The sequence below is a fragment of the Fundulus heteroclitus genome, chromosome 6, assembly GCF_011125445.2.
Source record: "Fundulus heteroclitus isolate FHET01 chromosome 6, MU-UCD_Fhet_4.1, whole genome shotgun sequence".
Classification (NCBI taxonomy): Eukaryota; Metazoa; Chordata; class Actinopteri; order Cyprinodontiformes; family Fundulidae; genus Fundulus; species Fundulus heteroclitus.
In genome coordinates, this window is record NC_046366.1 from 29,331,521 (window position 1) to 29,356,317 (window position 24,797).

General features: G+C 40.0%; 1 protein-coding gene across 1 annotated transcript in view; it reads left to right on the forward strand.

Annotated features, from left to right (window-relative positions):
• The window catches only part of pigk (phosphatidylinositol glycan anchor biosynthesis, class K), a 57,787-nt gene that overhangs the window by 13,205 nt on the left and 19,785 nt on the right, over positions 1 to 24,797 (forward strand). The window contains exons 9-10 of the mRNA XM_036138531.1: positions 157 to 329; positions 19,791 to 19,866. Coding sequence (XP_035994424.1) covers positions 157 to 329; positions 19,791 to 19,866 — 249 coding nt within the window. The remainder of the gene's footprint in view (positions 1 to 156; positions 330 to 19,790; positions 19,867 to 24,797) is intronic.

A 24,797-nucleotide genomic window follows, 5' to 3' on the forward strand; every position in this document is an offset into this window, starting at 1 on the left:
CTCGTCACCAGTAGCACAATTAGTTATTGGGTTTAACGGGATATTACTTTTTCTCCAAAGGCAGGTTGGTCCTGTTTGTTTCCCTGTTTTTGTTCTGATGCTTGTAATGGAAAAGTCTCTGGTGTGACTGATCTGAAGTCTGTGGTTCCTCCGTAGTTTAAAGTTTGTCCCAAGAGTCAGTGCGTGTCCACCCCGGGCCATCGCACCGACCTGTTCCAGAGGGATCCGGCCAGCGTTCTCATCACAGACTTCTTCGGTAGCGTCCGCAAAGTCGAGATCACCACAGAAACCGTGAACCTAACAGACCCTATCAAGCAAGTGGAGGACAGGTGAGCTGAAGTCGTGGCTTTTTTTTCTCCCCACACTAAAATGATGCAGTTTATGCACGTTTGCCGATTTCTTTCCGTTCAGTTCCTCTGTAGCTGTAGGGTCAGGGGACCCTACATAACGGACCGCTTATTTCATTTAGTTCAGTATTACCCATCCTGGTCATCATGGGCTTTTCTGGGTTGATTTAAAAAAAATTTCCAGAGTGAAATCGGTGTGCAATTAAAGCAGTTTTTTGAAAACCAAGATCTTGCTTCACAGCTTTAAAGTTGTTTGATTTTCTCTGATCCAAACCGGGTCACCATGATACACACTGTGTCAAATTTATACGTACAAGATCAAATATGTGTCTACACCCTAAATTTTAGGTTGAATTCCTCGTTCAGTTGGCTGAACCTTGAGCAGCCGTTTTTATTTTTATAACAGCCATCGGCAAGCTTCTGGTGTGAACGTTTCAACGCTCTAAGTGTTGATTTTTAAATTTTTAAAGAGTTTCCTGCTCATTGTTTTAGCAAATGTTATGTGCATCCCTGGTAGTGCAACGCCTGCACAGGATGATGCTGCCACCGCCGTGCTCCACAGTAGGGGCTGTGCTCTTAGGTTTGAAAAACTCACCTTGACTCCTTCAGACATGCAGGGGCTTTTAAAAGTATTCACACCCCTTAAACTTTTCCACATTTTGTCACATTACAACCACAGACATATCTTATCTGAAAGACCAACACAAAGTGGGATACAGTTATGAAGTAGAAAGAAATTCTATACACGATTTTTTTTTTCTAACAAATAAAAACTGAAAAGAGCATTGTGCAGAAGTATTGAAAAATGGGTTGAATACTTTTTCAGTTTTGTTTTTATTAGTAAAAATATTTTTGAAATCATGTCTAATTTTCTTTCTACTTCACAAGTGTATAACACTTTCTGTTGGTCTTTCTCACTCACTCATTCCATTAAAAATATATTTATGTTTCTAGTTATCTGACAGAACGTGGAAACGTATGAATGAAGGGGTGTGAATACTTTAGCCAGCCACTGTTCTTCTTGTCATTGTTGGCAGTAAGCTACATTTTTCTCTCATCTGACTTTAAAAGCGCTCTCCAGCTGGAAATTCAGTCGACTGTGAAGTTTATTTTATTTTTTAGCAGCGCTTCTCTCTTGGTCAGGGACACCGATGTCACCGCAGCTTTAAGTTTCCCAACATCCTAACTACATTTATTTAATCTCTTTGACTTTTGGAGATCACTCTGCTGCTCATCCAGGACTGCTGATGGAGGCACTTCTTGGTTTGGGAACTTGGACCCAGATCAGGAGGTCACTCTTAACATCTCCACTGTTTAATCCTCCAGGAGATGGATTAACTCCACTGATCACACATCTTCTAGCATTCCTGCTGACAGACGTCCTAATATCTTCTGCTTAATTTATTAACACCTTTTTTAAATAAGTGTTCTTGTAAATGTTTCACAGTCACGATCAGCTGGTCTCTGATCAGTGCTGCTAAGCACAGCGTTTAAAGCAGCATTTGTTCCTTTTACTCGAGCAGAATGAAAGACCAGCAGTGTTTAAGATCTGATCCTGATCAGCATAAAATGTGGTCTATAATCTCAGCTCTCGGCTCGTCTCAGCACTAGTTCCAAAAATGGCCGATCTTACGAACAGTTCATGCAACTATAGGCAAGTGAAAATTACTCGGTGTTTTGTGATGCTGGGGAACCAAAGGGGCGTGGCTTAAAACCGGCAGCATTCACCTAACCCAGCGGTTCCCACGCTTTTTTAGCTGTGCACCCCCTTCTGTGTCCCGACCAGGTTGACGGACCCCCAGCCCCCCACAGCTTCAAAATAAAAAACAATATGCAGCAAGCCTATTCATAGCCATATTATAGGTGAAATGTTTAGTCATGCTCAAATTACCAGAACACACAATAACAATTTTTTTATTATTATTATTATTATTATTATTATTATTATTATTATTATTATTATTATTATTATTTGGAAGAATGAATGAAGTAGAGGCCACAAGTTAGGTGCACATAGACAGTACAAGGTGTAGAAGGAAGATAACTTCTTTCTATATTTCATCTTAAAATGAAGACTTCTTTTAAATAAATACATTTTTCGTGTGAATGCATTTTTATTGATTTATTGAAATGGCCGTTTTTGATTTTAATTGCTATAAAGGAAATGTTTATTTACACGTCTTTATTGTTTTGGGGAAAAACAACAACACTAATTGCGTAATTACAGTGTAAATATATTTACCCCCCGCAAGGCTGTGGCTTTGGATTGGGTTCAGTTTGCATGGTGTCACGATGCCTTCAGTGCTTAAAATGCAGTAAAACTGCATACGGTTCTGATGGTTAATGTAAGATCATGACATGCATCCGACCTGCATGCAGATTCTCGCTGCAGCTGCCGTCTTTGCTTTATTTCGTATCGCTACATCAAACCCATTCTGAAATCTCCTATTGGCGCTTACAGTTAATAGTGGCTCCAGGTTTACTGCTACCTTTGGAGGTGCATCAAGGGTGTGATACGGGTGGGTTAGCTTCAGCACCCCAGTCGATTTCAGGGCCTTTCACTTGATTACGGGGCGTAAAGAACAATTATAGATTCTGACGCTAATTTGAAAGTGGCTTTGAAGTTCATGGACTTGGTGTATTGTTCTGAATATTGGTGTCAGTCTAACGAATGCCGTAAAGTAAATCCTTTCTCTGCTGGCAAAGAGAAAATACCAGCTGCAGCCAATCATCAAGAAGTTGTTAGGCCTTGGCTTTGTCAAGTTAACGCTCTAACGCCTTCTGTAGCACTTATTTAAAACATTTGGCTGAATGTGTGCCAAATGTATTGGTTTATATCCTGCGTGGTTTTGAGAAATCACCAATAAATGTAGTTTTGTACTGCTTATAATAATTATTAATATTAATATTAATATTAATATTAACAATAACAATGATAATATAATAATAATAATGATCAAAGTTGTTTGTTATTCTTTCTACCCTGGGAAAACAAGCAATTTAAATGATTAAAACCTCAAAATAAACTTCCAGGCACATTTTCACACACATTCAGGGTAGAAAAACTTTGTTACTCTAACTTTAAATGCTTCTGGAAGTGGGGCAACCTGGATAAAAGCCTCATTTAGGCCACCCTCCCTTCCTTTTTAATTGAAGTGCCGTGGGCCAAATTCATTTAATGTTTCTCTCCAAACTTAACGAGACTTTGATTTTAGTTCAGAGCACACTCCATCGCTGTATTGATTTCTCCACTAATGACGTGTTGAGTGGCCCGTTTCGGGAAGAGTAAACTTCTCATCGGGGTCAAGTAAAACTACTGGATATGTAATCCAACTCTTGATTGTCAGACTGACCAATGATAGGAGTGCCTCAGGTAATTATAAAGGTCCTTTAGATCAGCGTTTTCATCAGTTAAAGCACTCAAAAGCATTAGTTCAGACAGGAATAGAGCTTATAATGGGACACTTTCTCTTGTCTGCTATAAGGAGGACTGAGAGTTGCAGCTTAAGAGGCCTGAATGATGGGTTTTGGCGCCCTCCATTGGGGAATGGGCCTCATTTTTTAAATAAAATTTAGCAGCTGTGATAAATGGGCTAAGCCACTAGATGGCTGTGGAGACCTTTCATAAATACGGCTGTTTTCTTCCTTCTAAACCTAAACTTGTCTCACATTCAACACAGTTCACAAGGAAAGAGTTCAAATAACTCGTACACTGATATATTAACGCATACCCTGACGGATGAATGCATATATGAGGCAGCTGTTCGTGCTCATTAGTTTGGAGGTCGGGTCTTTGTATTTTAACTAAAAGTTCAATCACAAACATTCAGCACATACACATTAAACACACACACTCTTAATAATTTCATTAAACAGGGTTTAATTAGACCGCCAGAGGGTAGTAAGGATTATAATGTGCCGAGCTACTAATCAAAGGCAGATTGCAATGCGAGTTTTGGTCAATGACTGTTCTGGCTCCTGGCCAGATAGCCATTGTGCGCAACTTTCCGCTATTACTTCATTATCGATTAAGCCCGACGCATTAGGCCTGCCACAACGCAGAATGGCGGCACAGTTTGTTGCTCCGCTGGCCTGATTCAGTCACACGGAGACACGCATCTTCATTTCTGATGCAAGATTCCAGCAACCCTCTTAATTCATCTGATGCTCGACGGAGCAAAGTTTACAGCAGCAGCCGAGGACCAGCAGGAGCTGCCCCTCTCTGCTGCTTTTCATGCAGCGTCAGGCTGGTTCAGGTGTTCATCCAGCAGGAACTTCACCGTGCTGTAGACGCCTGGACTGCATCTGCTCAGGGTTAAATTGTAGTAAGTGATGTGTGTGGACATCCTGAACCGGCAACCCCCTTATTTCCAGAGTAATTGAATTGATCTGATCTCTAACTGTAGGATTATTAAAACCTCTACGGGGGTTCAAATTTGTTGCCCCAGATGACGCCTAATCCATAATTGAGCGTTTGTTTTAAAGATGTTTAATGGTATTTAGGCCTAAAAAAAAATTCTGTTTGGTACAAACAGAATCTGATTAAACCTGAGATCTTTCCCTTCATTGTCTCTGTTGGTACACTGCAATTTTCCTCTTTTGGCATTGAATTATTTGCCATTGGCCAGCAGCAGGCAGGTAATTAGTTGTTTTTGCAGGTACTTCAATAAATAAAGCAATTACTGATGAGTGGTGTGGCAACCCATTGGTTAAGTTGGTTATGTAAAAGCTGGCTTTGCACTCAGCTGAAACGTTACAAGTGGAAAGCCAAATCTACTCACTGAAAGTACAGCTAAGCCCAATAATAAACATACATGACACATTTAGAGTCAAGGTTTTTCTATTTTAACTTAAGAGGTTTGTTTGCTGATAGTAAATGAGACGGGCTTCTCTCAAAAGAAAGGGAAATAACTTAAACAGTGTGTCAATTTTAAAGGAAATAAAACTGTTTTATTACAACATAGCGTCTCATCAGTAATCTATGGATAATTAGCTATTAACATTACAGCCATGAAACACCTTTTGTAATTGCTGACCAGCTTGTTCTAATGAATCTGCTGTTATCAAGGGTTGAAGGTCGGAAGGCTTTCTTTCCATCACCCTAATCTTTAGCTCCACAGATCCTCCGTTAGATTTAAGTCAGAACTCTGGTCGGGCCGCTCTAAAGCGGTATAATTACTTTAGAGGATGGATTAAACGTGTTGGTAAAATAGTAAAAAAACAACAACTTTACATCTAAATTTATCAGGGGGTTTGCAGGTCTCTTAGAAAATGGGGATTAATTATGAAAAAGACGAAAACAAAAACACCTTGAAGACTATTAGCCCTGTTTCCACCGTCTTGGTCGGTGCGCTCTACGCCACTCCGCACGCTTTGCGAGGATTTCAGCAACAGCCCAGGTTTCTCCGGCTCTGCTCCGGAGCAGGGTCCAAGCAAGTGGACTTTTGCGCCATTAAAGTATTCTTGTTACTCTCGCCTTGGCTGAAGCAAAACTCTCATTTGGCTGTAAGTTTGAACTCTGTGAGGCAAACACACACACGTTGGTATGTACTTCATTGTGTGGACCTTCTATTGACGTCCATTCATTTTCTATCGCTTTCTATGCCCTAACCATGAAACCACCCTGAGCCTAAGGTCAGGAGTACATACCTAACCCTAAACTTAACTCAACTCACACCTTGGCCCTAAATCTAAGCATTAGCCCAATGGGGTACCGCGCACGTGACGTCACCGTCTCAAGAGCAACGCCCCTTTTGCCGCTTAGGTAGGGCACACAGGAGAGAACGCATGGATAACCCAGCTATTACAAGCGCAACAGAAACAGCGATATGACCGACTTTACAGCCGTTAAACTTTCCCAAGACGATGTCCCAGGCGCACGGATTACTGGTCGCACTGTCGAAGAACACACCAAACTTCAGCTCAAACGATGGCTTGAGTGTCGAGGGCTTAAAAAGACTGGAAAACGGGCCGAGTTGATCGAATGGTAAGCTTTGTTTTTTTTTTTTTCCTGCGCGGCGATCATGGCAGCGTCTGCCGTTTTTTTTGTTGTTGTTTGCAATCACCGTCCAGGAATGGGTATATGTTTAATGTTTGTCTCATTTGAAATGTTTTTGAGTAAGCTATCCTGGTAGCAGGCTATCATGTTAGCGCCTGCTACCATGATAGCCTATATGCTATCATGGTAGCAGGCGCTTCTTTATTAACATGTCGGCCACCAAAATACTCTTACCTTGACTTGATGTCGCTGGAATTGGGTCAGGATGTTCTTCGGTTGGGCCCTTTCCTCCGAAAAAATGCTTGCTACACATGTACTTGAATTTGGTAACTTTTTCCGGGTTGAACTCTTGTGTAGGCCGACCGCACCGGTGTACCAAGCGCACACGTTTCTCCTTGGCAGTCTTGAAGAAAACATCCTTCATATGCGGCCGATCAGCGTAACTCGAGTCGCTGTTGCACGTTCCATAACAACAATGTTTAAAAACCATTGGCTTAGATTTGGAAAAAGCAGTCGTTTACCGAGTAAAACCTAGGCTAACGCACGTCTCTTTTAAAGCAAAACAGCGGCGGGTTTCCGGAGTTTGCCCCACTGCGTACCACGTGATGTGACGTCATTGTGACGTTGTGTTTCTAAAAATAGCTCGTTCGCTGTACCCCATTTGCATGGTGTGGATTTTGCAAAATGTTCTCACAATGCCAATTGTCCACATAACGTTGGTCTACTGTCAAGTTTTGGTCCTCACAATGATAGCTATACACCTCCCCCCCATTTGTTGCAGATTTCTATAAAGGGTCAATCTCACAAAAAAAGAACTGGGACCGGGTTGAAGCCACCTCCAGGAGGCATTTCCTTCTTCCAGGCATTTCAAGGCCGGTCGAAACGCAATCTGCACAGAGTACAACTGAGCGGGGTTGACCAAATCAAGTAGGGTTGATGGAAATGGGGCCATACTTGTTTTGCCACCCATGTCTCATTTTTCGATTGTTTGGGTATAGAAGATTGATTTTTCAAGATTTAAAACTGACCTTTATCTTTACCTCGAGGCAAACGTGACTGATGGCCAGTTTCCAAGCTCCAGTTTAGTCATTCTTTGATCTGCTTGTTTTTTTGTTTTTACACCAACATCAGTTCCAGCTCTAAAATGTGCTTTGCACCAATTTTTTTAAAGGATTATTTTCATTACTGGTGTGGCTCTGATCCTGATAAAATGTTTCTTTATTGGTTCCAAATCTGAACTGGGGCAGCGGAAAGAGCCACTTTTATTAGGGGAGACCAACAACCTGCCAGTACAGTGTATATGCCATGGCAGAAATTCCTGATTTAGTTTAGTGCTTTTAAAAGAAAAATAATGAAACAATCTGAACAATCCTATAAATTTTAAACTAAAATGTTAATTTTAGGCGTTAAAATAAGCCCAGGTCTTAAACTAACTTTGGTAATGTTTTAAAAGGCCTCCTGCATTGTGTTTTTGGATTAATGAATAATAAAACATTTTTTCAATATGCTGTAGTCCTGGTTTACGAAATTTGCTATTATTACACCTTGACAGATCCATAAAGACCTTGATGTAGGCAAGTAAATAGCGCTGCAAGAGAGAATTTAAAACTCAACATTCAGGCTTACATTAAAAAAAAAACCTGCAAAACTTTTGTCACTTTTGGGAAATAAGGTCAAACCATTCCTCTTATCTACAAACATCTCCTTTTTCTCAGGTGAAAATGTGGATTATTTTTATCCAGGTTTAGCTTGAACTCTGGTGTTTCAGTGGTTGACTGAAACTCGACTAAAAATAGCTGTTTTGAAGGCATAGAAACGCTGCAACCTACAGCAATCACAGGTTGTTATATTAATGTGTGTACAATCTACATTGAAGGGTTTTAAAAAGTGTTAATTTTAACTTGGCTTAATTAGCTTTCCCTTTTAATGAACTATAAACTAAATCTGTTCTGATACACAATAGAGTTGATGTTCTTCTCTGAGGCTATAATCGCTAAATTAAGCATTCGTGTCTCATTTAGCAGGAAGACTTCTTGGGTTATAATCTCAATTGGGTGGGGGGGGGGGGGTATGCAGTTATTTTTAAAAATGTTATATTACTGCATTCTTCTTGGATCGTCTTCACTTGTGTTGTTCATGTGTAATGTTGAATCACGCCCCTGCTACTTTAAACTTATTCGTCAGAAAGAATATAATGGAGACAATTTCCATTAACAAGAAAGGTCAAATTGGCCCTATGCCAACTGTTACACTATTACACACCCATACTTGGTGTTTCATTCCTATCCAGCGTTTTTTCTGAAGCCATAAAGGCATAAATTCTGACCAAAGACTAAGTTAAAATAACTAAGCAACTTCATGCTGGGGATAAAATTGATTGGAGTCGCATAAACTCGTTTCCATATAGTAAATATGGGGGGGCAGCAGTACATGAGCGAACCACAACCATGGGATGATTGAGCTGACTGAGCAGCCAGGCACCAAGTGGGCCGCCTCCATTGGTATTCTGTCATTTGTTGTAATTTTATCATATACGTGTTGAGAGGAGCACTTTTGTAGGTAGAATGGAGAGATACATTTTCTGCTGTGGAGTTCTGTTTTAATTGATCATTTATTAGTGCATGCTAGAGGGGCGTGACGGATTCTGTTCAGCTCCTGTATATTCCCACTTTTCTTTAGTGTTCCCAAAAAACTTGGCAACAAAACATCTTGGTATGTGCCTAGTTTAAAAAACAAAAAAAAAACAAAAAAAAAACATGCTCTCCACACAATGCCATGGTCTACCAAAGTAGGTTTTTACATCTTGCACCAACATTTTCACCATCCACCTCAAACTGCGATTAAAAAAAAGTACTTTTATATCATACATAATGTTGTTTTAAACTCATCAGAATGTAAGATGTGTGCACATTTTGTTTTACATTTATGTTTTTGTAAGAAATGGTGGGAGGAAACATCAATTCAATTTTATTTATATGGCGCCAAATCATGAAACATGTCATCCCAAGGCACGTTACAAAGTCAAAATCAATCATATTATACAGATTGGGTCAGATTATACAGATTGGTCAAAAATGTCCTATATAAGGGAACCAGTTGATTGCTTCAAAGTCCCGACAAGCAGCATTCACTCCTGGAGAACCGTAGAGCCACAGGAAGAGTCGTCTGCATTGTCCATGGCTTTGCAGCAATCCCTCATACTGAGCAAGCATTAGGCGACAGTGGAAACAAAACCCCCCCATTAACGGGAAGGAAAAACCTCCAGCAGAACCAGGCTCAGTATGAACGGTCATCTGCCTCGACCGACTGGGGGTTACAGAAGACAGAGCAGAGACACAACAAGACAGACAGAAAAGCACAGAAGCACACATTGATCCAGTAATCTGTTCTACATTAGATGGTAATAGCGGTAGTACATTAAAGCATTAGTTTTTTTTTTAAAGTAATGCTTTAGGCATTTGTCCGTATTTTGCTTGTTTTATATCAAAACGAGGTGTGAAATGTCCTTTTTCTGGTCATCCATTGACAATTAACAGGAAAAGCGAAAACCTGTATAAACCGTGTGTTTTCCTTGCAACTTTGTGTAACATTAATCAGGATTATTGACAAAAGCGCATTTGTAACCTTTGCCAACAAATGAGGATGATCTCTTAAAGTAATCACCATGAGATTGTCGATCGTTTTTTTTTTTTTTTTTGGTGACCCTTTCACCAGATGCTATAGCTACTGTTAAAATATATTGTTTCATAAGACCAGAAAATGGGTTGAAGAGTGCTCTGAGAGTCCCCACAGAGAAGATTACATACGGCTCACACAGCCAGGTTTTTTAATAAATGTAGTGCTGCTTTAGTCCACTTTTGCCAGCCTGTTCAGCCACATAGACAAGCAGAGCACTGCAGATCCCTGACTGAAACTCATTTTCTAGCTGGGGCCACATTTCTGGATCCTTTTACTCAACCGGGTCTTCCATTAACTGAATGACACTTAGTGGTATTACGCCTATGTCCGTTTAAACATCCTCTCCGCCGCAATTCACTTCAAGCTACAGAAGATATTTGACTGCAACACATTTTACTACAGGTTACACAGTTCCCCCGGAATAATTACAAGTATCGAATAACGCGTAAACTCATTCTCCATTGAGTCATAATGTGAGCCTAATGTAATTTGTGACCTGCAGCTTTGGATCGAGTGTACAAATACTGCCTGGGCTTTTAGCGGGGCGGACGGTACAAAGAAATTAGTTAGGCCTAAAGACGGGAGCGGTAGCAAAAGCTGGAGGCGGCCACGTCTATTAGGATAATTTAGAGGCTGGAGAAATCCTTCCCAGAAATATCTTCATGCAGAATAAAGTGAACAATAATATTCACTGAATTAGCGGCTCAGATCTCGAAGCTAAGTTAAAAGGGGAGGGGAACAGTGGCTGCGGTGTATTTAAAGGCAGAAAGCGCTCTGAGCTCATAGAGGGCTCAGCGGGGGATCGCCGCCCTGCTTGTCGGCTCATCCCGTTTTTCTCTGTCAGACTCCACAGATATGGGTGGGTTGGGGAGTGTGTGTGTGTGTGTGGGTGGGGGGGGGGGGGGGCGATCAAACGGGAACAAATAAAGGAGGAGGGCAAGAGGGCAACATCTTGAAAGAAAGTCATTGGGGACTAATAACTCAGGAGTGAGGAAAGAAACAAAAAGAAGAAGCGAGCAGGTTGCTTTACTGTGAGAGTTTGGAGGAGAGCCGCTGCAGCTCACAGGGGCTTTTGGCCCGCTTCGTCAGAGGCTGGCTGGCTTGAACTTTCAATGAAAGACAGTCGGTCATTTGAACCTCCTCTCGACTGTGACATTTAGCGGGGACTTCTGCGCCTGGCTCAGTTTCAGAGAGGCTTTCAACGAGAACGGCCGTGCCACAGAAAAGTTTCAAGCTTCTATTGCAGTATTTGACAAGTCTGTGGAGTTGAGACGTCTTGAAGTTTAAATTTAGCTTTTTTATATAAAATGACTTTCAATACATTTGAATATAATTGAAACGTTCTTTGTTTCAGTAACTAAATTCACCAAGTGAAACACATTATATAGGTTAATTGGACAGATGGTTTTCAAAGCACTATTTCTGTTAATTATGGGGATTTTCTGCCAACAGCTATTAAAAGACAACAATTACCATTACAATTATATCAGAACAATAAAAACATGTTTTAATACAGAAATATAAGCTTAATGAAAATTATGTTTAATACATGCTTAAAGGTTATTTTCATAACTTTTAATCTAACAAACAAGTTTCATTTTCTAATTTAGGGAATATGACTTTATTACTGATGATTAATATTCTATTCCCATTCTTGGCCCAACCAGTTATCACCATATTGAAATTATAATAGAAGTTGGTCAGAATTGTATCATTTCATCACTAATTTTCTCTTTTAGAACCAGAAAATTAAATTATGTTACAATAGTTTTAGAGCATGATTCAGTCAACAAGAAACAATTGGTTGGAAGCGCATTCATACTCTTCGGATATAACTTGTAGAGAAAATACACTTTGCCTTGTAGTGAATCACAAAAATTGAATTACAATAGCCTTTTTCATAGATTAAACACACGTGAGCGCTCTTTCTCCAAATATCCTGCTATTCAGGAAAAGTGGGTGTGATCGAATGTCAGTAATTGAACTGAGCAGATTTCTCCTCACCTACGCAGAAAACTTTCTCTCTGTTTAAAACACCTTTTCCCCAAGAAAACAGAACAGTTGGAATCTCGTCCCAAAGGGAAATGATAACCGTAAGACGATAATTGAGAACAGAATTGCCATAAGTGTGGAGTCAGCAGCCAAACCATCATTTCCACCCACCAAAGAGATTTAAGAGTATAACGTTTCTTGTTTTTCTCGTGTGTTTTTTTTCATTACTGTGTTTTTTGCTTTTCATTCTTTCCAACATTAATTAGCTCAAATGACCATACTGACTTTTTTTATCTATTATTATTATTATTATTATTATTATTATTATTATTATTATTATTATTTAACTTCCCTTTCAAGCACCACGTCTGTAGCATTAGTTTGAAATTGCTTTTTTTTTGTTTTTTTTGGGCCAAACCACATCAAGCTGTGAGAATACTGAGTAGAAAAAGACTTATGAAGGATGAGTGGGATTGTAAAGGAGCAGTGAAGAAGAATGTTTTGACAGCTGCACGAATGCAATGCAGTTAAACCATCAGAAAACAATGGAAAAAAAAATCGATTATGTGTAGAAAAGTGGGACTTTCAGCTGCTTCCATTCACCCCCTCCATGTTTTACATGTTCCCTACACAGCTCACCAATAGTATCCTGTACTAAGAAGTTTTCAGACGGGATAATGGGCTGATATGTGTGCGTCAGAGTGAAGCCAATACATATTCCATAACAGAGAATCTTTCTTTTACTGAAGGTAGCAAGAACAAGGACGAAATTCTTTCTGCCCAGTTTAAGTTCATACTTTAAGTGCTCTTGGGAAGTTCTCATAGTTCTTGGGAAGTTCTCATAGTTTCCTCCTCCTGCATAGTTTCCTCCTCCTGCAGTATTTAGATATAATAGTTCTTGGACATGACACAAGAAAAATGTTCTGCCTGAATGACGTGTCAAAAACAAACTAAAAGAACCTCTAAACCAGAGCTTCAAGAACAGCATGTCGCTAAGTTCTAGCAGCCCTGACAAAGAGATCAAATTTCTCCATTCTTTCAGAATAGGTGTAGTCCTTAACTTTGCTGGTCAGAACCAGAAGAATTTCCTGAATGCACAAACTGTGCTTGGCACAGAATGCTTTTGAATCTTTAGGCAGGGTGCCGGTTTGTTAGATCTCCAAGTTGTTGCTGTAAGAAAACGTTTGTCCTGACATCCTAATCCTCACCGAACATTTCACCTTAAACATCTTCTCTCTCTCACTCACAAGATTGGAAATTTTGGTTTAATGGCTTTCCTCATGTTATAATTTATCTCCCAGGTTTGATGTTTTGTATGTAATGTCATCACTCTTCTACAATTTTAAACTCTCTCCTTGTCTTTTAGTGCTCTGGCTTTTTTTAGGTTTTTCACATATTTCTTGATTTCAGACATGGAAAGGATTTCAGAGGGGTCTGTGGTTGAACTATTTAGACACAGTGGTGTCTGTCCAAGCTTTGCTTTAATATCAGAAAAGTGAGTTTTACTCGTCACAAATTAAGGGGATTCAGTTCAGTTGAGAAGGTTCAGCAGATGAAGTGAGTTAAAGTAATCCAGGTTAGATTAAATTCCTCTATGAAGAACTGTATCTGATAACATACCTACTGCACAGTGGAGTTATATACAAGGATAGTAATACATCGTGGCATTGTTATAGTCATCAAATCCCATGAAAGAAAAACGTTCATCTTGGGCTGTTCCTCAAATCCTTCCCGACTTTTCAATTGCTCTCGTCCTTAAGCCTATTTGTTCTTACTCACCATGGAAATCTTTCCCAGAGAGAAATCAGGTCACGTTATTTTTTTTAATCCTTTGTGTTTGGCAAACACTACTACTACAAGAGGACTACGTTTGTTTGGGACTATTTTCTGATTAGGATTTGTTATGTGTGCTCCTTTAACAACAGTTTTGTGAGGACATGCATTCAGTATTTAAGTTTCCACCAAACCACGTTGATATCAATTAATTATATCTCAATCTAAATTTTTAGCGTTAATGAAATGTATGGGTTGCAAATGATGCTTTATGTATACAGCAAACAATTCAGTTCAGTATCTTTATATGGTTCTGGATCCCAGCAGATGCATTCTTGAGACACTTTATGAATCAAGCAGGTCCAATTAATATCCAAGAATCTATTTTGGTCCAAATTAAATTCGAATCTCTCTTGAAAATGGTACAATCATGCTATCAGATTATTATGAGACAGTCAATTTTAGTTGATTGTTTAATTTGAATTGGTAGGAAGTAAATTATCCAAGGAAGCCCTGTCAATTGTGTCAACAATTTGCAGCAATCTCACCTGAGTAAGCTAAAAATGACTAGTTGGGAACATCTCCCCTTTAATAAGAAAGCAGGGATCTCCAGCAGAATCTGGCTCATGCCATCTCAGCGTTTAAAAAACAAAACAAAAAAAATCACAAAGGAAGCAGAAAAAATACACACACCCTAATCAGGAGTCCTTTCTATGTGAAAGAAAACCAAAGTGCATAAAGACATAATGCAGCTATAGCTTTGTTTATGGCTGTGTCCAGGAAAAGACACAGTGCTAATTGCAGAAGCAGTGGGCCAGGTGTAGCTTGTGTGGCGAGAGAGAAACTCAGATTGCACTTGGTTAATGGCGGCAATAACAATAAATGATGTAGAAATGAAGGGTGACTAGAGAAAATCGCATTGTGAGGAAAAATGGCCTGTATATCCTCCAGCAGCCTAATTCTGTAGAGGCATATAAGATATCCAGGAAGACACCGCGCTATAAACTTTGCCAAAAAGGAAACTTTTAGGCCTAGTCCTAAAAAACAGATGGGGGTGTTTCCCTCATTGACAAAAAAAAAAAAAAAACTACCATCCGGGTCTACTAAAAGAGCCTGATGGAAAATATATACCTGCTCTTCTACATATGTGTTCATTTCATCAGAATGTTTGTGTTGCTTTCTTTAAATGCACAGATAAGGCAAAAGTCGAGCATTTATGATTTTTTTTTTTTTTTTTGTCCTAGATTTTTCTGCTAATATCAAAAAGGTGACACCTTAATAGTTGCTTGAATATCTATTGAGCCAATTTAGAGCTTTATAATGTGTAAAATAGCAAGCAATGCCTACCAATACAAAACAAACAAATCCCTGTTGTAGGTATGGCTCCAGGACACGTGATGCAAACACTTCTAGAAAGCGATGGTCATTGCATAAATGCACTCAAAATCCACTTTATTTGGTACAAACAGTACTAAATTGGGTTGTATACCTGTTGCCTTCAGAATGGTCTCAATTCTTATGGCATAGATTCAACAAGATTTCTGAAACGTCCATCAGAAATTCTGGTCCATATTGACATGAGAGAGTCATTCAGTTTATTCAGATCTGTTGAATGTACATCTGTTTTGCAAATCTCCTGATTGATCACCTCCCAAAGTTGCTTTGTTGAATTGAGACCTGGTGACTGTGGAGGTAATTGGTGTACAGAAAAGAAAACATTGTCATGTTCAAGAAACCGGTTTGAGATGGTCAGACCTTGGTGACTTGGGACGCTACGGTCATAATGAAATTACATGGTCTGCAGCAATACTTGGGCAGGATGTGTTATTTAAATGCTTAGTTGGGAACAAGTGGCCCCTAAATGTTCCTAAAAATATCCTCCACACCAATATATCACCGCCATCCTAGGCTGTTGATGCAAGGCTGAATAAATCAATGCTTTATTTTAAGCCAGTCATGTATCCTACAACCTGCTTGTTGATGCTTAAAGGAAGAATCATCAAACCAATCAAAGGTTTCAGGCCAGTTTATATACCCCCAATTCACAGCACCAAAGACATTTCACCAAAAACAGAAGTCAGTGCAATTAAATCATGTTGGAATCAATTACATTCATTCCAACTGACCCTAGTTATCAACCAATGCAATTAAGTTCAGTTAATCAAATTGGTTAAATAGTTTTCTATCTTTGTAAAGCCAGTAGATTTCAACTATCCGTTGACTTGCAGCATTCACATTTCGGTAGAAGAAATTGTTGACAGAAGTAGCTCAGCTGATACTCCCCCTACAGGACGCTGTCTCAGCTAAACAGAACACCAGGCCAGATGTGGCTACTAAGGAGAGAGAAGAAACAGAAAACATGAGGTTCAAAGTTGAAATAACAGCAAATAAAGAAAAATTGGAGAACAGTAGGAGAAAGCAGCAGAGAGAAGTAAAGTGGTCATTATGTCCTCCAGTGGCTTAAAGGCTGAGACACATCAAGCTCGAATTAGTATCTGATCCAACAATAGGATTGTATGAAGTTGTTGCAATTCCATCTGGTTGAAGTAAACGGGGCCGTGCAGATTCACTAGTGGCTACGCAGCAATTTGATGAAAAAGTCACGAGTCAGACGGGAAAAGAGACACGTTTGGGGAAAATACAAAGTATTTCACCGCACGGTGAACTGCACAGAATTTCTGGCCAAGTTCGTCCCCATATAGGTTTGTTCAGAAAACAGACGGCTTAATAAATAATAAAGCATTTCAGTAAACGGTGTACTTACCCATGGTGGGAGCTCAGATGTACAGAGAACGGATTAGACGGTTCTTTGAGCTCTTTCAAGCAGCTAAAGTTGATTTGCGTTTACGCTCAGGTTGTTTATGATTGTGTAACTTCCTGTACATATACTCGCGTGAATACTTGATCTCTCAAGCCCGGTGGGCCGTAGTGGGAGCCACTACGCAACCAGTAGGTCAAGAAAACAATCTGTACGGATCATCTGATCTGACGGTTCTGTGTGTCTCTGCCTAAAATAATCCTCCAGCAGCCTAAGCCTGAAGCAGCATAACTACAGCGATAGCTCAGGATAACCTAACCACTCTAACTATAAGCGTTACCAAAAAGGTACGTTTTACGCCTAATAATAATTATAATAATACATTTTAGTTGTAATGCACTTTACATTCATAAAAAATCTCAAAGTGCTACATAGAAAAACAACTAATAAAATAAGAACAGGGACATTAAAATAGTAATAAACGACACAGGTAAAGGTTCTGAGGCCATTAAATGCAAGAGGAATGAACGCAAAACAAAGCTTTTAAAGAAGGCCATTAAAACGTTGGGTAAAAAGAAAGGTTTAAAGGCCTGCTTTAAAATGTGTCAGGGTCTGTAGAACCATCAGACGTGGAGGCAAATTGTTCCACGGCCGAGGGGCGGCGCAGGAAAAGTCCCGATCTCCCATGGTGCGGGATGGAGTCCTGAGGGTCAGTGTTGGAAGAACGAGAGCGCATGAGGGACAGTAAAGGGTGAGAAGGTGAAAGATGCAGGCCCTGGAAGGTAAGCAGAGAGTTTTAGCAGATGATCTGGGCAGAGACGGGAAGCCAGTGAAGAGAACGGAGAATGGGGGCGATATGTTCCTGTTTTCTCGCACTCTCATCAGGATCCAGGCAGCGCAATTCTGAATATACTGCAATTTCTCTAAGTTCCTGCAAGGAATCCCAATGAGAAGTGCGTTGCAATAGCCTAGTCTTAAAAGTAGACCGGGTATCATCCTCACAGACTAAACTGCAACGTGTTCATTATTTAAAGTCCCAAAAAATGTTGTCGGAGGGAAATGGTGTGCAGCTTCTGCAAGCTATAGGCATTTCACTTTGGGCCAAATTGGGATTGCTGATTGGCCAGTTAGTGACGAGCCTCCAGGGTTGATTGATAGGCCGTGTCACGTCAAGCAGCTGAGGAGGTCTATGCACCTAAGAAAGAGGCTGGTGATTGAGTTTATAAATACCTCCAGGTTTAAGTGCTGATGATGATGGCTTTTCACACATTCAGAGTTAAAAATGGACTTCAGATGCACATCGTGTGTGTTTTGCTTTTATTTGAATTGTGGTCGTATCTGAAATGGAGACTGGTTTTAATAAACAAAAAAATCACATTTATTGAGGTATGACAACAACCTTATTTCTTCATAATTCTATATTTTAATTCCCTCTACTGCTGGATAATGAATTTCCAAGTATATACCCTCGGACAGTCATGGCACATTTTAATTTTAAATGTTGTGCAATTTGCTGCTCAGTTGATAATGTTTATTATTAGCCGTAACTGTATTTTAATCATGTTAAGTGGATAACTGTGGCTCTTCATATTGGATAAAGATAGGAGTTTTAGCTGCATGAGAGCAATTTTAATCATGCAATGCCGTGTCATTAGTATCACTTATCGTGTGCACTAATCAGTAAATTTGGCTCCCTGCGACAAACTCCTCCAAAATAAAATTTGACTTAAAGGGTGGTCATAGGGAAACCATGGGGAGGGATTAATAACCCATTAATTATTCAGTTTAATTTTGTTCACATTATAAACTGAAGGACCTTCTGGAAAATTGCCTCACAGCATCTTGCTTTGAAGAGGTAGGATGAAAATGTCCAATCTCTTAATCACAGCGTAAAAGTGAAAAAGTTTTTTTTTTTTTATTGAAATCTAATTTTTCCAGATTTATTTATTTTTGGTGTGTATGTAGTATTCCAGCCTCTTTCAGATGCGAGCTCAACCCTCTGTGGGCAGTTCAGTGGGCTGAGAAGCTAAGCGCTCCTCCAGCACTCCTAAAGCTACATTAAAAGGGTATTAAGCGTGTTGCTGAATAGATTTTAGTGCTGTATCACAAAAACAAATATTTATTTCTTATTTTTCTCCCAACTTGTGATTGTTGTCGCTTCCAGGACTGAATTAACCTGACTCTCGCCAGATGGATATCGCTCCACCTAGTTTCACTCACATCCATCTGGGACATCTCCCATAGAGAGTGATTTCTTAAACCAATTTTATTGTCCAACCAATCAGGACGCAGGGCTGGAGTTTCATAGATGTGACGTAGTGGAGAAGCGACGTGAGACTGTTTTGATAGCAATGGCGGCTCGCATCAAGGAAGCAAGCATTAACATTGATGCTGCTATTTCTTCCATGTTGTCCAATCTACCTAATATTGTTTCATTAAAAGAACATCAGAGAACGGCTCTGAAGGCTTTTGTTGGTGGAAACGATGTTTTCGCCCTTCTCCCGACCAGATTTGGCAAGTTTTGTTTTAGCGGTTAGCGGTTAGCGTGAACCATATCAGGAGGCCTTTAGTCCCCGACGCGGTCGGCCCGGGATCGACTCTGACCCGGGGTGCTTTGCCGCCTGTCTTCCCCCCTCTTCCTGTCAGCTCACTGTCAATAAAACGCGTGCCACTAGAGCCACAAACACATAAAAAAAAAAAAAAAAAAAAGAAGAAAAGTTTTGTTTTTTCCTGCGTCGCTCTCACAGCGTCACGGGTTAGCTTCGGTGTGAGTGGTTGAAATAGCACGTCGATAAAGATGACAGACAAGTGGCTTATCCAATCATATGCAAGGATTTTTGATAAGGCCCAGCCTTCAATAAAGGCAATTCCTATGGAGAGGTCCCAGATGGATGTGAGTGGAGCTAGGCGGAGCGACATACATCTGGCGAGAGTCAGGTTAGGATTGAATAGCTGCTGGAGTAGATGTATCCTGATTACACAAAGATTATCTACTTGATTTCTATTGATATCAATCAATCAATCAATCAATCAATCAATCTTTATTGTCAACTGCAATTTGCATTGTAATTGAAATTTTCATTTGGAAAAAAAGGAAGAAATTTTCATCTGATTTCACACAAAGGCCATCACCAGAAATCCTGTTTGCTTTCACACCTTTTCTCCCCTGCTCTTATGCGTGTTTCATAGCCCTTTCTTTTCTTTCTTACATAAATATTGACAGAGTCCCGTTGTCTCTTCGCAGCTCTGCGAATGGAGAGGCGCGTGAGGAGATGTACTCGTACGTGGACCAGCTGCCGGTGTCTGAGATCATCCATCAGGTAAGAGGAGGTGCAAACAAACCAGGGTCAGGTCGCTCAAACCCACACGCGTCGAGGAGGCGTTTTCATCGCTCGAGCCTTTTGCGTCGGCAGACTTTTCGTCCCGCGGTGTTCTGCTGTTTTCTTTGTTAGCACAAGTGCGGCCACGCTCGCCCTTAACTTGGGCGCAGGGCAGAAACGTTAAGTGCCACATCCACCGACCGATGTCTTTGTGTCGTATCCATGGCAATGGCTCAAAGTGTGAAATGTGGTCCCTGCGTGGAGGGCGGCCACCGTGAAATCCAGCTCCACGGCCCGGCGGGATTGTGGTGAACAATTGTGCATTCTCACCTCATTTCCAAATGGATTCGGGCTTTCAGTCGGATCGACCTTCACAAACGAACACCTCTTCCTCCTCTATCCATCTTTTGAAGGCGCACGCCGCATTCAAAGCAGCTGGCCTTTGGTCTTGTATCACCCTTGTAAGATTTTCCATTAAGAGGCCATTAAAAATACCATTTCTGCTTTCCCACTTCAGGAACGTAAAGAAGCGGCATTAATCTTCACCAGAGGCAAGTCAACGGCTGACAATGTTGGTGTTCGTTCAAATGTCTTTGAGGAGCTGCTGTTTAAAATACGAAGCAAATGTGCTGTTATTACCAAGCACATCCTCCTCTGTTTGATTAGGGGGTGGTTGTGAGATGGTTGTCTGATCTCACTTCACTGACTAAATTTAAATGATTTAAATTGCTAAATGTAACCAAGTAATCTTGCGTTCATACAGTTGTTGTTGTTTTTTTTCCCCCGAACCTCTACATTATCATATACATTTATTTGCACTCTTGGCAAAGATGTGTAAGACGAAAAAGATATCTTAAACTAGTATTACAGGGAAACAAAAATGGGTGAAGATCAATCTAACGTCAACAGCTGAGGGCAGTGCAGACGATACAGCTGCAAACATGGCAGCATGATGGCAGTCTGACAAAATGATGGCAATGAGGAGAACTGTTACCTGAATATTTTCGGAGACACACTGGGAGCAGCAAGAAAATGTTAGTACTGTTTACATATTACTTGTTTGGGGGCTAGAGCGGCACATTTGTGAACCACAGAACTCAGACGATGGAGCTGACCGAGCAGCCAACCCCTCTGAGCAGCCACTTTTGTAGTAATTCTGTTTAATATGTAGGATGAGATGAGTTTTTTTGTTCTTTCTTTATTGGAAGCAATTTCACAGGCTGTAACACGGAAATGCAACGTGACAGAGAGGATTCCCATTCTTCCCGGTCTTTTTTTCCTCTTAAGGTCCCGCCACAGCCAATAGAGAACAATTCTCACAACAGATACCCCAATAAGGAAAATATTGATATTTGATAAGTAAATCAAATTGAAAAATAAATAAATATAGTTTTAGCCATAATTAAAGTAAACAACCTCAAGTTTGACTATCAAGGTTGGACCAGGACCTGAGTTTATCTTGTCATTTCACAAAGTCAGGAAGGTACTGAGTGAGTTAAATGAAAATCTTTAAAACCCAGTGTTTGGGAGAACTGTAGTAAGTTTTCTCTTTGTCATTGTGCTACTGCGATAGAAAGTGAATTTATTATTGCACCTTTACAACAGGTAAGTGCTGTAGGTGATGATTATTAATATAGATACAATGGACCAACAGGACATCCAGAAGAAAAAGGAGCATAAGAAGTTATTATTTCAGCAGAACATCATTTATTTTAGCCTGTCAGTGTTTGCTTGTATAAAAATGAGAATTTAAAATGGGATCTGTAAAACAAAAGTAGGAGTTAGAACTGGTAGTTAGTATTAACATAACTATAGGATTCGGACAACGTGCCTACGCAGAGCTGGAAATTATGGTGTTTGAGTGTTTTCCAGGTCTGGAATAGGTATGGAAGGAGAAATTTTTACAAGAAAATTATCTGCAGATCCAGACTTTATTCACGGCGCCATCTTCTACATAAATACCCAAGTTTCTAAAAGTAAGTTGCTCCAGCCAGTGGTTGCTTTATCCATTGTTTTAAATAATATGCATAGCTACCCTCCAATCCATCTGTCCCTCTACCCATCAGTCTGTAACAGCTTGGGGTCAATTCACTTCTCTGCCTACCCAGGCTGGGCCAAAATGCCACAATTTTAAAGTATGAAGGAACTAGATTTAAATGTTGGGCTAAAATAGAAGAAATGCTGCACATTACAAAAAAAGAACACCATGCCCACTGTAAAAACATGGAGGCGGGAGCATCATGCTGTGGGCTTATGTTACTTTTTTTTAGCTTTACAGCAAATCTAAGCATGACTCTAAATCAACAAAGAATGACTTCATTAAGTGAAAGCCCGATTTGGTCCAAGAGTTTTCATTGTGGCTCAAAGACTCCAGGATTCGTCAGTTTATTTAGTTTTGTCTTTGGGAGTTTGTAGGTTTAAGCATCTTGATCTAAAAATCCAAATGGTGCAACATATGCCGTTTAACTAGCCGTGGTTTTCGTCACATTGCCATTTTAATGGCTGCCGTCTACACGTTCCACATTTTATGCTGTCTAAAGTTAATGTGCGTTATGCCTCTGGGGGGATTATGACTTAAATTTAAATGTTGGCAGGCTATCTTTAACATACTGTAATTGCATTTTTTTTTTCCCAATCCGAAATGTGACCGCTGAGCAGTTGTTTTTCTCACTTTAAATGCATAAACACACAGCAGCTAATCTTAGCAGCTGAATTAAAGCCAAGTGTCAAATCTGTTTTTTTTTTTTTTTTTTTTTTTAAGCCTGAGCAGAGTGACTCGGCCCAGAGAAACTTAGCTGACCGGGGGTCTGAGCCTAGCAGCAGCTTACTGTCATCATCAGGGGAAACAGGAGGGGTCTCCACATCCAACCCCAGCAGCAGCTTCTCTGATATTCCCTCACGACAGCCTTAAAGCTCTGCAAACGTTTAGAATCAGATCTGCCGCCTGCTGCTCACATAAAAGCGCCTCGTAAACTGTTTTTTTTTTGCTTCATTGGAAAACTTTCATGACCACACGAACAGACCCTATAAAGTCTTCTCCATCTGCTGCTTGGATTGGTATATTGGCTTATGCCGTCTTTAAATCACAAACTCTTTATTTTTTCATATTCCTCATATTTCTGCTCAAAGCATCACTATTTTTTTTTTTTTTTTTTTTTTTTTTGGGTGGTTAATGCATCTCCACGCACATCTCACAAACACACTCTGCAACCCAGTGACCCCTGGCTGGGATTTCGATTATTGGCTGGCGCTCCTGCTGGGCTTGAGATGGGGGTCCTGACAGGCAGAGTCATCTCTCTCCCCTTCGCCGTGGCCCGTCTGCACTGCAGCAGAATGACCAATGTCCACCGAGCACATCGACAGCTCTCCTGTTTTTGATTAGCTCTTAAATAGTCTCTCTACAATCTCTTTGTTTTTTTGTGCTTCATTCTTTCTTGCCAATCAGATATTCTCATGAAGAGAATACAATATGAGACGGAACCTTATGATGGACAGAGTTTGCACTTTTAACTTAAAAACAATCTAGTTAATTTATTTAAATAATTCAGGTTATAAAATAAAATGCATAGGTTCCTTACAAACAGGGGTGTATATGGAAAGCCTTTAGACCTCTATTGTGGTTTACATTTGTTGGGATCAGAAAATTCAGTGTCTCACAAACTCAGAATGTTACATAAAGCCCATAAAATGGATTTTATTACAGAAATGGTTTTATATGCCTAAACAATCATGGGGGGAAAGGCTTGACCTGACGGATGCCTAGCAGACAGTTACTAAGGAGGGCAAATCATAACAGCTTTGTTTGGAGGGCTTTATCCAAGCCTGTTAAAGGAAGGTTGAGTGGAAGGAAAAATGTGGTAGGAAAAGGTGCTAATTGTTGCCTTAAGAGGAATTTGAAACTAATCCCATACAAGAGTTTGAGGAAGTTCACAAGTTTGTTGCTTTTAGGCAGAACCAGAATCAGAAACGTTTTACCTAGGCTATGGAGAAAAAGACTTGAGCTCTCATTTATAACATTTATAACATTTATAACATTGCGTAGAATCCATACTAAAAGTGTAAGTAAGTGGAAAAAAAAAAAATCTGATTTATAAAACCCTGTGCACGCACACCAGCACACAATTTCCCCTTTTATAGCTCAGAGCTGCAACCTGAATATACCAAATTCTTTTTATTTATTTTAATAGTGTCCTGTCTGGCAATGTGACAATAACAATCGTTGTCTCAATGCCAAAAAGAGCTCAACAGATTTTACTTTCACAAGCGGAGCCTTACTGCTTTCGACACAGTGTTTTGCTTGATTTATACATGCAAGTAGCTTTATTATGATTTATGCGGGGAATATTTCATGTTATATGGACACTAAATCAAGAATGTAGAAGAGAAAAAAAGGAGAAAAGAAAAGGATATGCCAGGGTCTGCCTCATGTTCTGCCCTCTACACGTCTAGGTTCAACCATAAATGGTCAATGCACCTCAGCAATGGTAATGTGTATTTAAATTAGTTATCTGATCTGTTTTTGCTTTGGGTTTTTTTTATAATGAAATTTCAACCAAGGAGAAAAAAACAAAAACAAAAAAAATCACAGAGAGGCGTTTATTAAATGTGTAAATCAGAGTTAAAAATACAGATGCTGTCCACATTAAAAATAACTTGTTAAAAAGTAAACCTGATTGCTGTTTTGTACGTCGAATGACTGCTCTGTGTTGAAACTCTGCTGAGGCTTTGCATTCAGATCGACAGTGTGAGGAGAGACGAGACTGACTGGCCGCTGTCCCCTGTAGGTTACAGCAGGATGCATCGCTTGCATCTAAAGCTGTATGTTGCCCAGTCTTCATCACTGGCCGGGAAATATTAGAGCCCTGAAAACACCTTCCCACCTAATTCTCCCCATTTGCAAGGTTCTCCAGGAGTTCCAATGCATCCACTGT